General features: G+C 56.0%; 1 protein-coding gene across 2 annotated transcripts; it reads right to left on the reverse strand.

Annotated features, from left to right (window-relative positions):
* Positions 1-5174: 5174 nt before the first annotated feature.
* On the reverse strand, positions 5175-12407 carry TMEM39B (transmembrane protein 39B). Of its 2 annotated transcripts, none has more exons than XM_080357473.1 (9): positions 12395-12407; positions 10299-10507; positions 9539-9758; positions 9204-9287; positions 8759-8913; positions 7821-8157; positions 6945-7132; positions 5838-5958; positions 5175-5543 (listed from the first exon to the last, which is right to left on the reverse strand). In XM_080357473.1, the coding sequence occupies exons 2-9, from the start codon at positions 10424-10426 to the stop codon at positions 5307-5309; spliced, it is 1470 nt and encodes a 489-aa protein (XP_080213599.1). In that variant the 5' UTR covers positions 10427-10507; positions 12395-12407; the 3' UTR covers positions 5175-5306. The 2 variants fall into 2 exon arrangements, with proteins under 2 accessions (XP_080213599.1, XP_080213600.1); XM_080357474.1 differs by lacking the exon at positions 12395-12407 and adding an exon at positions 10615-10738.
* Positions 12408-15539: the final 3132 nt, after the last annotated feature.

Genomic DNA, 15539 nt, shown 5'->3' on the forward strand with positions numbered 1-15539 from the left:
GGGCTCAGCACCGAGGGCTCCGGGTGCTCCTGGGAAGCTCCTGCTCATCCCCACCAGCAGCTCTGTGTGCGCCGTGGATTAAAAACTGGGTCAGCAGTAGATCCCCAAAAGTGATTGCAATCGGGGAATTGCCGCTCCCCGGGGGGAAGACTTGCTCCGCTCGATGCCTTTATCGCTGAGCTGGAAGAAAATGGCTGGTGAAACACAAGCCCCCCATGCAATCACCCCACCGAGCCGCGTCGCTCCTGCAGCGGCGCCAGGGCCACATCTCATGGGGAGGTTGGGGACAGGAGGGCACAGGGTTGGGGACACTGTGGCAGGGCCAGGTCACCCCATTGGGGAAAGCGCCACAGGGAGGACAGACAGTCCTGGCACAGCGGGGAGAGCTGGGAGCACTGGGTGCGTGGAGACGGGGATGTGCGTGGGGTGGATGTGGGGCTGGGAGGAGGCAGAACGGCTGCGGCAGCGCCGGTGCCGGGGGGCAGGAAACGGGGCGGCAGCGTGGCCGGGGCAGGAAGGCGGCCAGAGCTCCGGGGTCGGCGGAAAAGTGGTGGAAAGGCCGGGGAGCCGTGGCGGTGGCGGCCGGAGGAAGCTCCTGGTGCACGGGTGTCCCATGGGTGCTGCGGAAAGGGGCACCGGCCGTGGGACCGAAACTCCCCCGGTGCTGGGAAAGGGCCGTTCCTGGGCGAGCCCTGGGCTGCGAACGCCCGTGGGGCTGCAGGTCGTGGCGTGTCCCGCAGCAGCCGCACGCTGGGACTCGCAGCCCCGTGCTGCAGCGTGGGAGATCCTGCAACTGGTTCTGCTCCGCTGCCGGCCGGGATGCTCAACCCGGCACGTCTGTACCGGGGACAGGACCCCCGTGACACCCCTGCTGCTGCCATGGGGCTCCTGGCTGGGGTCTGACCAAGAAAGTGGGTCCCCCAGGGACATAGGGTTGGATTTGGGGGTACTTATTGCTCTTTTGATGCCCAAAACGGCTCAGCAGGGCTCAGACTGCGCAGTGCCCAGGATGGGGCCACCGCAGAGCCCAACACCCACCCAAGAGGTGGGCGACCTGCCCAGCTGTCGCTGCTCCCCTCTCGTCCCCAGCTCTCAGGAAATGTCGCCGCACCCTCTGAAGTCTCCATTCATCACCTCAAGCATTTCCAGCCCCGCTCACTGAGGTTATTTATCTCAGACCCAGAGTGATGCTGCAGGGAGGGGACGTCCCCTTGGCAGGGTCTCAGCCCAGTGACCCCCCCGGTGATGCAAACCAGGCTGGAGTGGTGGGAGCTGCCGGGTCACGGCGGAGCAGGGGATGGAGCTGTTAAATATTTATAGCCGCTGCTGGAGCCGGTTGGGTAAAATGGCAGCGGAAGCGGCGGGAGGGATGACGGGACGGCTCTGCTCCCCTGCGATCCATCTGGCCCCCGCGCTGCTCCCTGCATTGTCGTGCTGCGAGTCGCCATCTGCTCCCCACAGCCCCCACGGGGACCGCGCAGCGGTACGGTGGGGCCGTGGGTGCCGCAGGCGGCATCTCTGCTCCGCTGCATGGGTGCGATGAGTTCGGCAGCCTCGGGTGATGAGCAGAGGACCAGGAGAGGTTTAGTGGGTTGGGGTCTGGCCCCACTGTCCCAGCTCCCAGGTCTCCACCGTGGACTTGTTCAGATGAGAAAATGAGGGCGTGTGTGTGTGTGTGTAATTGCTAATGAGGATGTGCATATGCTAATTCAGGGCTGCCAATTACGGCAGGTCTCGCCGGCTCGGGACGGGGCCTCGTGGGCCATGTCCTGCCCCGGTTTTGGCCAGGGGAGCCCCGGGCAAGGTCGGGCAGTGGCTCAGGACCTCCGGGATTTGGGTGCCCAGGCCCCATGAAGACCCCATGGAGCCCCCAAATCTCTGGGTCTGGGGGACACCAGGTCCTGGGGTGCTGCTGAGGGGTCCCTGGGGAGCAGGGATGCTGGTGGGATGGGCACTGGGACGATGCTCCCACCTTCCCCCTGTGTTTTCTTTCCCTCCCTTGATCTCACACAAAACCTGCCACAGTGTGAGATGGCAGCGGGCAAACGAACCCTTAATTAGCCACTTTAGGGATTTGGCTATATTAATGGCATAAACGATTATTAAGGAAGAGTTGAAGCTACCAGCCTCCAGATAAAGGACAAAAGGGCCCAGCTGGGCTTACCTACCCAGGCTGGGGACCTTTGGCTCCATGGGGTGCTCCTGTCCCACCCCAGCAGCAGCTGCTGGGTGCTGGATTCCCCAGTGCCCCAACCAGGGACAGGCCGGTGTTTTTGGGGGGATGAGGAGGAGTTGGGGGTGTCTGCAGTGTCCATCCCAGATCTGTGCCCAGCTGGGCTGGGACCAGCTGGGGACCGGCTGGATGGAGGTCCCGAGAACGGGGATGCGGGCGGCACATGTGGCCTCCCAGGAATGTCGGGATGGGCTCTTCGGCGAAAACAGCCACTTCCCATCAGCCGCGTCCGCTGGGAAGCGGCAGGGGAATTCCTGGCAGGCAGCGAGGGGCTGAAGCTTGTCCCCTGCATGTGTGCCCCATTTCGGCTCTGCACTAGGGAAGGCTCAGCAATGCCAAGCTTTGGGGGTGTTTCTGCCTGGCTTTTTGCTCCATGACCCACCGACACAGCCGTTATCCTGGGGTCCTGTCCGTGGGAGCATCCATGACCCACCAACACAGCCGTTATCCTGGGGTCCTGTCCGTGGGGACATCCGTGACCCACCGACACAGCCGTTATCCTGGGGTCCTGTCCGTGAGGACACAGTGGGACGGGTCCCCAGCACACGTGGGCTCCTTATCCCCGCTGCCCTCCTGGCTTCTCCCCGGCAGCTGCCCCGTCCCGCTCGGCGCAGGCGGGACGGCTGCCGAGCTCGTTAGGTGCAGGTGTGGGATTAGTCATAATTGTCTGCGCTTTGATGTCCGTAACCTCCTCCCCGAGGGATACTCGTTACCTGCAGCAAACCTGTGCCTGGCATCTGGCTGTTAATCCCGGGATTAGCAGGCTGGGGAGGGCGGCAGATGGAGCCTGGCCAAGCCGGGACCCCCGGGGCACAGCGCTGCCCATGGGATGGGACCCATTTGGGTTGTCCGGGACCCCTGGGGTCACCAAAGCAACTGTGTCCCCAGTGAAGCCACCTCCAGGGAGCTGCTCCCAGGGGGAATTCCCACTCGGGATCTCCCGTGGGACATTCGCCCCTCGGAGGCCCCCGGGAAAGCCCCCGTGCTCTCAGTATCGGAGGATTCAAGGGAAATGAGAAGTGTCCCCGGGTCCCCAGCACAGCCCTTCCCAGCTGCAGGAACAGCCTTTTCTGGGAATCCAGCAATCCCCCTGTCCCAGCAACGTCCCTGTGAGGAGGGGGGCACCCATGGGGCTGGGACACTCTGCCAGCGCTGGGGGTCACGTTGCTGGATCCGGGGGGCACCTCCAAGCCCTCCCAGCATGATTTGGAGCCTCAAAATCGCGGCCAAGGTGGCTGCAGCTTGGCCACCCACTCCGTGGGGTTCCCCACTCTGCGCGGCTTCTTCTAGCCCCCAAAATACCTGCAGTGCACTCAGGCTGGGGAAAAGAGAGGGGGTGAAGCTGCGGGGAAGGAGAGTGCCCCACAGCTGCGTGTTAACCTCAGGGTCCCCGCTCAATGGGAGGAAGGAAATCCTCATCCTCGGGAAAGGCTGGATGCGGCCGTTTCCTCCTGCCCTGCTGGGGAGGGGGCCGGGGCACGGGCACACCCGCCCGCGGACCCGACATCCACCCCACCCGCACCCCGGTCAGGAGCCCCGTCCGGAGACCGGATCTGGCCTCGCTTGGGTGACACGAGAGCCGGGGGGAGAGGCTGGGGGGGCTCCATCCCCCCAGGACCTGCTGGCGGTTCTCGGGTGGGCTTCTTGCAGCTTCCCACGCCATGAGCCGGACAAGCGCCTCTGCCCCTCGGCTGCCCCACGCGTGGGTGGCACACTCGCTCTGTCCCCGTCCCCTCGCACCCCGGTGCCGGTCGTGGGTGCGGAGGGGACACAGTCCCGCGGGGCTCAGCGACCCCCAGCCCCGCAGGGCTCCCTGCCAGCCCCGGGCCCCGTTCTTCCCGTTCGTCCTTCCTCTTCCTCGCCCTTCGCTGCTGACACCCCGGCGAGTGGCGGCGGTGGCTCCGCTCCCGGTGGCCTTTGGCCCCGCTGTGCCGGGTGCTGGCAGCGACACCGAGACCCCCGCGCCGTGCCCGGGGTCCCCTCGCTGGCGTGGCCGGGCACGGCGTCCCGCCCCCTCGCCCGGTGCACCGGGACGATGCGCTGCAGGGGCCGGTCCCGCTCCCCGCGCGGTGTTTGATCTCCAGCCGGGCCCGGTTTCATTCGCAATCACGTCCCGGGGCTCCCGGCGGCGCTGCCGGGATCGCGGCGAGACCGGGACCGGGAGCGGCTTTGCGCTCCTCGGGCGCCCCCTGGCGGCGGCGGCGGGGCGCGGAGAGCGGAACAAAGGCCGGATCTGGTAGAGGCGGCGGGAGCGGCGGGAGCCCCGCGACGCACAGGGACCCCAGCCCGGAGCCGGGCGCAGCGGCGGGCGCGGCCGGTGGCCCCGGCAGCGGGGACGGCGGTGGCTCTGGGCCGGTCCCGCTGCTCCCGGCCCCCCGTGAGCCGGTGCAGCGCTGCGCCCCTGCCCTTCCTCCTCCTCCTCCTCCTCGCCCGGTGATGTCACCCGCTCATCCCCCCCGGGCGGACCTGCCGGGCGGGTTGGGCAGGAGAAGCGGCAAAGCGGGGGGGGACACACGAACCCGCTCATAGAACCGCAAAGCCGGAGCAGCCGGAGCCCCCCCCGGCCTCCCCAAATCCACGCCGGGTCCCCTCAAACCAGCATCCACACGGGCTGTGGGATTGCAGTTTTGCCATAGCAATTAATAATAAACCCCCCATTTTAGTGGAACAAGGTGGCTTTCCCCTCCAAGCACAGAGCACAGGGGGTGCAGGAGGCGCTTTGGGGTCCCCAGCAGGGATGGGACCAGGACTCGTCCCCTTTGTGAGCTCCAACACCCCTGTAACCCTCATCTTCCCATCGGAGCTCCAGCAGAAGCAGCAGCGTTTGCACCTCCCCAAACTAAGCACCCTTGCTAAAAATCACTCCTCTCAAATACAAACAGGAGGCCGTCTTCTCTGGGGATTTTACCAGAAAATAAACACGCAAACAACCGTTGGGAGTAAAAAAATATGTTTTTTCCTTTTAATTACATCAGTTATCAAAGAAAAAAAAGCAGTAGTAACAAAAATACAAAGCTCTGAGGGTTCCTTGTTTTGTTTGTTTTGTAATAAGCTGAGCATCAGTGCAATTGTTTTAATTTAACTTCTGCTCTGAGTCTCTGCTGGCAGAATACGAGTAGGCTTTGCCCAGCACCAGACGGTCACGCAGCAGCTTGAAGAAGGCGTAGTAATTGCTGAAGAGGATCAGAGCCAGCGAGATAGTCTGGTGCCACTTCTCTGAAGAGATCAGTGAGTAAAGCTGGTAGAAGATGACGGCTCCTTCCAGCAGGATCAGGATGTTGAGGATTCTCAGTGGTTTGCTGAAAAAAAACTGTAGGAGAGAACATAGTAAGTCACGGAGCAAGGTCAGGCCCTTCGGGACGTGTTTGTGGTGGGATGTGTGGGGCAGAGGCTGGGGAGGATTCCTCTGGAGACGCGGTTTGCACGGGCTGCTCAGTCTTCCGAGCCGCAGGGCTAACACAAGCCGCTGTACCGAACCCTGTGCACCCCATGGGAAGCTCTTGGGCTCAGAGAGCCAGCTGGGGCACAACAAAGGGCTGGGGACAAGGGGACTGTGATCCTAATGAGACATTACACCCCCAGAAAAGCAGATGGGGGACCTTACGTGGAAGCGGAAGTGTGAGACGTCTGAGGGCACCGCCACGTTGTAGTGACCCACGGCTTTGTACACGTTCTTGGAGTGTTTCACCAATACTCCCTGCGGCCACATGCACTCCTCTGTCCACCTGTGGGGAACAAGCACAGAGCTCTTGTTTCTCCCTCCACAGCCGCCGCCGCGGTAGCAAAGTGCCATCATTTCCGAGGGCAGAGTTTGGCCCGCCGAGGGATGGAACCACGGCAGTGACAAACGGCAGTGACCTGGGGACAGGAGCAGCAGACGCCTTGCCAAAAATCAGCTCTGCTTACTGAGCATGGGAGTGGACAGTACAGATAGTGTCTGTCACATTGTCTTTAACAAAACACATTGTTTTTGACAAAAACAGGCTCTCTTTTAGTGAATTTGCCTGTCAGCTAAAGCCTTATTAGCTGCTTTCCGGAAAGCCAGATACATGTTTTGGTAACATAGCAATGGAATGCGAGGTCATTGATAAGAATGGATACACATCTCATGAGAGGGGCAACGCGAAACAGGTGACCAAAACTGACCGACTGATTATACCATCCCATTCACGTGATATTTCATATAAAAGTGGGAGATCACGAGGATCTTGTCCCTTTTCCTTATGGCCGACATTAGGAGAGGACCTTGAGTCGTTCCTGAGAACTGAGGCCACTGACAGACTGAATCCAGCTCTGGTTGGCTGCAGAGTCCAGTCCAGGACTTTGGTTGCCAGCTCTGCAGTTGCTGGGACTTTCAAGATTGGGTTTGTATATTTTGTATTATTTTCTCTATTCTTATTAGTAGCATTAGTAAAACTTTTTTAACTTTTCCAACTCTCTTCTCTCTGTCCTTCTTTTTCTCCCGATCCCCTGTGCTGAGTGGGAAGGAGGAAGAGGGATGGGCTGACGGGGGAAGCGGGGGGAGAGGGTTAACAATACATCTGCCACGGTTTTATTGTCACCCTGCAATCAAAGCCACGACACACATGTGTCACCAACAACTCTGCTTTCATTTTCCTTGTGTTTTAGCAACAAGAGGTGGCTGGAAAGCCGAGCTCCCCATCCAGCCTCTGCTCAGACAAAACTCCAGCCCCGGGAGCGCGTTCCTTACTGATGCTGCAGCACGTTGGAGCAGAGGGCAGGATCGACCTTCTGCCAGCAGCCCAGGTGCGCTGCGGCTTTGTGGAGCAGGTCACAGTAGCGCGCGGGCAAGAGGTACTGCATCAGGATCACCGACGTGCTGATGGAAACCAGAAGGAAAAGCTCACACGACCAGCGTTTGTCATAGTACTGAGTGTTCTGCGGGGGGGACAAGAAGAAAGGGTGACAACATGTTTGGACAGCCTCACCTAATGATGCCATCAAAACACAAAGCGCTCAAGCAGGTAAAACGAGGGATATTCATGGAGTTATTAATCCTGCTTGAAAAAGAAGCGCCTACATAGGACGGCTGCTGCACCACTCCTGAACCCACCATGGAGAAACATTTATACTGTTACCACCTTTCACCAAAACAGGGAGAGTTCCTGATGCTTCCTGGCTCAGCTGATCATGGTGGGAGCACCAGCCCAGCAGGGGAAGGGGACTTGGGCTCATCCCTGAGGTCTGACATTCACTATGAGACTTTTGTCTCATTCTACAACGTATTAGTAGCTTAAATAAAACAGCTGTGAATTCTAACAAGGTCCATCCTCTTGCATATTGCCTCCCTTATTGAAGTCAATCAGTCCTCTGTCAGCTGGAGTTTAAGCAAAGCCAAACCCACATGGTTTTGCTTCTTACTTTGTACAAGGCCTCTGTAAATGGGTTTGACACAGCTGCCTGTGCACAGAGACCAGCTTTGACCTCTCCCACCTTCCAGCTCAGCGAGAAGCGAGAACCAGAACCAGATCTCCCCCATCGCCCAGTGTCCACCTCCCCACAACCCTCCCCAGCCAGTCCTGCAGCTGGAAAAGCCACATCTGCATGAGCAGTGGCCCTTGCTCACCTTCACAAACCAGACGGGCACAAAGGCCACGTAGTAGGCACTGAGCATGGAGCTCACCAGCACCTCCTTCATCCGCCAGTTAAAGTCCATTTTCAGGTATTCCACCTCGTTGCGGATGAGGTCTGGGGAGAGGCAGCAGGCGTGCGTGGGCATGGCCTCCATGCCGTACATCTGGCGCGTGTGCTGCTTCCAGGTCTCCTTCAGGACGCTCAGGTAGTCCCTGCCCCGGGACGTCACCTCGCCTGTGTCCCTGGGCCCGATGTTGGCCACCTGGGAGAAGAGGCCGGTCTTGCGCAGGTCACAGTTCAGCTGAAGGAAGGGAATGTACATGCCGAACCTGGAGCAGCAAAGCGCAGAGGGGTGGTTACTTCCTTGTGAGCTCCCTGGGCAAGTGTCTTCGCTGGCAGGAGATCAGCATTTCAATCACATCCCCCTCCTAGTTCCTATATAAACTCCAGAAAGGTGCTTCACCTATCTCAAATGCAAGCATCACATCTCAGATTTTATGAGACGCTTCCTCCTGCATCTACTAGAGAGAAGGGAGCTATTTCCAGTGTTAACTGGAAATAAAACGAGTTTCCTTTGGTTAGTTAACATGAAGCAGAGCAACTGTTTGATTCACTCCACCTGGCAGAGGCACCAAAGGACTAAGGCAAACCGCAGACACGGGTTCTCAGAACACCATCAGGAAAGCACGCAACCCTTTTCAGACAATGTGAGCAATCTAAGAACTATAATTAATGCTTATATTAAAGCTGAAATACAGGTAAATGTTAAAGACATGCCCTGCCACCAAGAAGAAATATCATGCAGCAACAGGGAAAAGTTCTGTTCCCAGGTAATTGAGTGTTTCTTTACTTTCAGGCTTCAATTCAACTGAGCAACACCCACTGAAGCAAAATTAGAAATCACACATAAGTGACAGAAGAAATACTTACGGGTAACACAGGAACAGGAGATTAAGGAAAGAGTAGGTTCTGAAAAGGTGAATGATCGATCGACACAAACTCCAGCCTGTGCCAGTGAGAACAGCAAACCGAGTGATCACCAGGAAAGCCGAGCGCGGCAGCGAGACTTTGCCGCTCTGCGAAGCCTGCGGGGAGAGAAGAGAGAGCTGGGAAGAGCGGAAACAAATTCACTCTTCCTACAGAACCTTCTAGTTGAGACAGTAATTCAGAAACAATCGCAGAAGGACAGAGTCTCAAGCAAGGGTTTGAGATGCTCATTTCTGTTCTTCCCACTAGAAGCCATGCCCAGGTTTCTGACTTGGACATAGCACAAAGTTCTTTAGAAAAGGACAGAAGAGTTTGGAGCTGCAAAAGGGAGACACGGCTTTACATTTCGTCTGAGAGGACAGTTCTGAGATCTGCCTGGGGACTTTACCTCCTTCACAATAGCACCGATGAGCCGGCGTGCCAGGACGATCGTTGTCACCGTCAGCACGTTGAAGTCAATAAGATGAAAGTTCTGCAGTGACAAAACCAAAGTGATTCCACTTTCCATCAGGCAGCAGAAACACACATTCAACAGAGAAGTTCCTGAGTTATATTATTCTCTTCAGACTCACTTTTCCAGGATCAGAAAGAAAATACCAAGCAGAGAGCCAAAGAAGAGTCACAGGAGCAACCCCCACCAGGGCTGTAAAGTCACATGGAGCTTATTTCAAACATATATTGGAAACTTTACATCTAATGACCCAAGAGACAGTCTGTGCTTACCAGTGATGTGTGCGAAGGCGGGTGGGAGGGCGGATACCACCACACGGTTTTGTAGATGTTGATGTAGTGGACGAACAGAGCAACGAGATGACAGAAGAAGAGCTGGAGCTCGAACAGCACACTGCGCTCCACGGGCAGCTCCGGGATCTTACAGTGCCGGAGGGGGACGACGGTCTGAGTAGCCAAAGGTGGGCTGGAAAGGCCTGTACCTGAACCGCTCCTGCCAAGGGGAACCAGAAGCCAGCGGTCACTTCCCCAGGATAAACACAGCGCTGTCCACCAACCCCCCCCATACGGACGGTAGAAATCAGTGGGTCTAATATTGACTGAATGAGAAACCTGAGCTATCATGGTCAATGTCTGCCACAAAACAAAAGCATCAGCGCGTCGAGGATGTCTGGGGTGACTGTTACAGGCAGATTAGAGAATCATTTTGGTTGAAAGAGACTCCCAAGATCATTGAGTCCAACCATTAACCCACCCCTGGCACCGCCCCATGTCCTGAGAACCTCATGTCTGTCTGTCCAACCCTCCAGGGCTGGTGACTCCAGCACTGCCCTGGGCAGCCTGTTCCAATGCCCCACAGCCCTTTGGGGAAGAAATTGTTCCTAAATCCAACCTCAACCTCCCCTGGCGCAACTTGAGGTCATTTCCTCTGCTCCTGGCGCTTGCTCCTGGGGAGCAGAGCCCAACCACCCCTGGCTCCAAGCTCCTTTCAGGCAGTTGCAGAGAGCAATAGGATGTGGAAGGCTGGATGTACCTGGTACGTGAGCGCACACCCGTGACAGAGGAACTCGTGGAGTGGCCGGAGCCGCCAGCAGCCCCGGGCTCGCAGAGGGGGTTTCGGCAGTAGGATGTCCGGTTAGGGCCTCGCCTGCCCCCTGCCATAACAACAGAAGGTGTGGAGTGTTGTCCTTCCAGGTGGCTTCTCTGCTGCTCACTGCGGGATTGTATCTTCAGTCCTTAAAACTGGAAGAAGAAGATTTCTAATTAAGGCTCATCTGCTCACCACACCCTGCTGACCACTCACACCGCCAGCCTGCAGCATGAGGCAGGAAAACGCAACTTTGCTCAACCTTTTTCTACATCTCCTGTGTTTGCCACGGGCTCTAGATGTGGCCCCCGATAGCTCCTGACGCTCCTGGGACAGGCAGCAGCTTGTTACGGCGCTGAAATCACTGAGACTTAAAACTTAATGTACTCGGGCCGCCAGGGGAGCAGGGAGAAGGTTTTCATGCCTCTCTCCCAACTCAAGGCAGTTTACAGGGAATTTAATCTGCATCGCTGTGGTGTTTCCCTTGTTCTATAGGCAGAGCAATACACTTACAGAGATGCTAAACAATTCGCCCAAAGGATTCAGTATATTACCTGGGTCCCCTTTTGCCCAATTTTGTGCTGGGTTCAAATATGCACAGCTCTTTTAAAAAACACACTCCAAAAGCACACTAACTGGCTTTTTCCTTCTTTGCTCTTTTAAGACAGCAAAAAAGATAAGTAGAATTTTTTGGGGTATTTGTTGTATGTTTGCATGGCACAGAGCTCAACAGGATGGTAGCCCCAAATTAGCCTTTCTAGTGCTTGCTTGACAGAGTTTAAACCATAATAATAACACTAAGGTTTTAAAAACCTTCTCTGGATGCTGTTTGACCTTAGGAGGAGAGTCTCTGGAACTTAGAGAAAGGACACGGTGACAATACACCATTTGCTAGAAGTAAAATCTGAGTGGTGAAGAAGCTTGGATCAGGTCCTATCAGTTGCTAACATTTCTTTTTCTGATTGCTCATTTCCAGTTTGCATCACTTAGCAACCAGCACCCAGAATTCAACAAAAAACAAGCTGAAGGTTTAGCAACTGGTCTCAAACAAGTTTTAAAGCTTACACGGAGCTCCAGAGTTCTCCAAACTGCTGTACGAGTCACAAACAAGGGACAGGGTGCAGGGGGCTGCTAGACCCAAAAAAAGGCGAAGATAACCCAAAGCAGGTGCTACCACCTGGGATAGTGGGGCACAGAGGTGGCTGCAGGGCTGGGGGACCTGGGGGTGTCACAGAGCAAAGGGCACAAGCCCCAGTATGTGCCACAGCACAGGGTTCGTGTGACCTGGGGACACAAAGGAGCTGCTGGTGAACCGGGGAGGGCTGCACACAGGAAGCCCCAGGACACAACACAGGGACAAGGGGGCACCTGATGGTCAGGACCTTGCGGTGGGCGGGTGGAGACAGTGGGTTTGAGGTGTGGGACACCATGATGAGAGTCTGAGAGGGAAAAGTGGTAGGATCAAAGTGTTGGGTGTGGGGGGGGTACACGTGGGAGCTCCGGGAGAGCAGGTGGGGGGCTGTGGGGGCACCGGCCAGGGGGTGAGGGGTCTGCAGAGGGTCAGGGAGGAGCCATAAACACTCCAGGGGGACAGGCAGGGGCTGCAGGGGAGACACACGGGCAGTCTGGGGCACAGGCAGGGCCACAGGGCTCCGGGGCAGCCCGGGGCTGCAGGAGGGCAGGGGGGCTCCAGGGTAGAGCGGTGCCGGAGCCCCCGGAGCTGCGGGCCGGGCCGCAGGGGAGTCCCGGCGCTGCGGAGACCCCCCGGGGCACGGGGGAGCACGGGGTTGGGGGCTCCGGCAGCACACAGCGAGGCTGCGCGGAGGAACGGGGCCCAGGGGCAGCCCCGGGGTTCCCCGGGGGCTCCGGGCCAGGCCGCAGCCCGGGAGCCGCCCCCCTCACAGCGGCGGGGCGGAGCGGGGCCAGCTGCGGGCTCCCCAGCGCCCCGCCCGCTCCCCCAGCTCCCGCCTCGGCACCCCCCCCGCCACCTCGTTCCCCCGGGACCGGTGCCCGGGTCAGTCCCGCCGCCCGCTCCCCCTCACCCATCGCCGGCCGCCGCTCAGCGCCGCGCCGGGCACAATATGGCGGGCGGGGCCGGCGGCGCGATGGCGGCCGGCAGCGGCCAAACCTCCTGCGGGACGCGTGCGCGCTGCCCCTCCGTCCCCGCCCACGGCGCCCAAACCCCGCCCACATCCCCACCCCTCGCCACGCCCCCCCGAGACCAGGCATCGAAGCCCTTAGGGGCATCTTGAGGCACCGCCAGACCCTCCATCGCCCCCCAGCACCGCCCTTAGGGCACCCCCCTCCCCTCTCACCTTCCCATAAACAGCAGCGAGAAACGAGAGAAAAACCTCACGCCTTAAAAAGCCAAAAACCCAATATTTTCAACATTAAAGCTTTATTACAGGGAATGACTAATGGTTTTCAACATCTGCTGAACGCTCCTCGCTAAATACCAGCCAGGCAGGAGCTCGCCAGCTTCCTATGCGAGTTATTTTAGTGCTGTGATTCACCTTGATCAGTTTTCACCATCTTTACCGACCACTCGCAGTGTTTTTCATCGATTTCCTTAACTGGTGGGTGTTTGGTGCTTCGGGACAGATGGAGCATTATACAATCCTGAGAACAGGAGGCAAAGTCACCTCTCAAATTAATGAGCTTCCACAGGGCAAATCTTTGGCTTTCTGCTCATTTTGAAACCTTCATTGTGCAGAGACATCAAACACCAGGAGTATCCAGACACCTGTGGTTTTAACCAAATCTTCCAGGTATAACTATGAAGGTGACAGGTAGGATGTAGCAATGTCAGGCTGAAAACAGGTTTAGCTTCTGTAACACCACGCACGATGGTCACATTTGGTTCTAAAGCCAGCGATAAAAGTAACAACTCCATTAGAAAACACTTTAAATGGCCACCCAGCTGCTGCTCTCCAGGTTCTGAGGATGCTCTGGTGTTCCCAGCGCTCACCACGAGCTGCCAGGTTCCTATTTCCCAACCATGGCAAAGCAAATGGCATCTTAACCAGGTTCCTATAGCAGACCTGAGATCGGCTCCTTGGAGATTCATCCCGCTTTGCAAAAGCAGCAAAACAAGCGCGAAAACAAACATTTCTATTAAAACATATGGTAGCGATGGAAGGCTCAAGCTTCCTGAGTAGAGAAAGAGGAATAATGTCTACATTTGAGATGGGAGCTCCCACAGGCCCCAACCAGCCTGCAGAAATTCCTCCCCCTCAAAGCTTCCAAACGGGGCATGTGTCCAACACCTCATCCGAGATGTTCTAGAGGTTTTTCAATTAAAGAATTTCCCCAAGCCCCGTCTTCCTCCCCAAAAGCACCATATGTACTTGTTCCCCGCAGCCATAGGAAAAGCTGTGTTAGCGGCATCACGTCTCCCAGCAGACAGGTCACAGCTGGTCTCTGCTCCTCTGGGGACATTTGGAGGGTCTGTCACAGGCTGTGCAATCACCCTTTGCCCAAGAGTTCTTGAGGAGAGCAGCGGTACGGGGTGAGGAAGGGAAGATGTGCATGTTTAAGTTGTTTTCCTTGGCTCTGTTCCTTGACAGATGCTCTCATACAAATTTAAAAACTCATCCTGTACAAAAAGAGTCGTCTGCTTTAACAGCCGAACAGGGAATCCAGCTGTGCTCTTAAACCCAGATTGCTAAAAATGGAATGAAACAGAGGGCTATATTGAGGTAATATCTTAGTCTTACTAAAAGCACAGTGTTTTTAAGTCAAAGATAAAACCAGCATGGGTAAGGTATAAAGGAAAGCTTGTAGCCCTTTGCTTTATTTAATAGTCTGAACAGCAACTGGAACAGGGTAGGACAGGGACAGGTGCTGGGGACATCCCTGCAGCAGCAGCTGGAGCCCGTTTCACACTCCTGTTGCTGTCCAGGCTACTATGAACCACTGTGCATGGTGAGACCTCACCGAGGAAGCGCGAAGTCCAGGTCTGGACCAGCTCCAAGCAAATCCAGCCCGAGGATTTAAACCAAAGGAGCTGCGGCCGTTCCAAACAAGGGCCAGAGCAGCCGAGAGGGTGTTTCTAGAGACAAACTTCTGAAAAAAACAGGATTTTTGGGAAACATTTCCATGGAGGAGACGTGGCTGCTGATGTACATCACACTGTACAGTACCAGGGACAATCTTGTTTATGGTCTTTACCAAAATCCTACATATAATAAGATGTGGATTAGGCCTTTGGGGAAATCGGGAGGTGAAGGATCAGTGGTGCTTGTCAGCTCAGAGCCAGCAGAATCCAACCTCTGCGGCCAGGGCAGGAGGAAAGGGAAGGTTATTCGGGTGACTCTGACTTCAGCACTCAAAGGAATCTCTACCCCTCACCAATTTCAGTCCTGTGTCACCCCCGGAACGTCTGGCTAATTAGAGCATCTTTGAGAGACACATCCGAATGCCAGTGGCTATTTTGGGATCTCAAATTAGCTTCCGCAGACTCGGGGCTAAAATCTGAATGCAGCAACGCTATGAGAGGGAGGAAGATACTTGATGCAGGGCACGTTTTCAAAATATTTTTTAACATATACAGTTATTTCAATATATTGAGTTTACATTCCTCCATAACATTAGAATCTTTCACATAAACATGCAACAAATGCAATGCACAAGCAAGCCGTACGACTCCAAAGGCAGCGTCACAAGATCCACTTCTACTGGTAAAAAACTGCATCATAATAGATGATTTCTATCAAATCTTTTCCACTTGATATAAAAGCTGTGCCTATTAAGAAAGAAATGGGAAAGATTGGTACATCACCATACAAATTGATGTTCCAATTACATTGTAAATGAAGATGCATTCGATAAACGGGTCACAAATCCCGACGTGTTGTGATTTCCCCCAGCAGAAAACTACAGATCCAATTTTCAACTTAAAAGTCAAAGAATTGAGGGTAATCTCGCTCAGTCGCAGCATTTCCACACGTTATCGCTTTCTTGTTCCTAATACTGCTAAGATAAGAAAAGCTCGTTTGGTGGCTTTATAATTCTATACAAAATAAGACTTATGTCCTTCTGTGTCCTACGCCCAGGGCTTCTCACGCTTGGCTTTTGAAGCCATTAGACTCCTTCACCCTTTCAAGGGTTTCTTTCTTTGTTCTTTTATTTATGGAGCTCAGACTTTCAGTGATCTCCAGATTCAAGAGAAAGTCATTAGCTGTCCCC

Source organism: Nesoenas mayeri, assembly GCF_963082525.1.
Source record: "Nesoenas mayeri genome assembly, chromosome: 21".
Lineage (NCBI taxonomy): Eukaryota > Metazoa > Chordata > Aves > Columbiformes > Columbidae > Nesoenas > Nesoenas mayeri.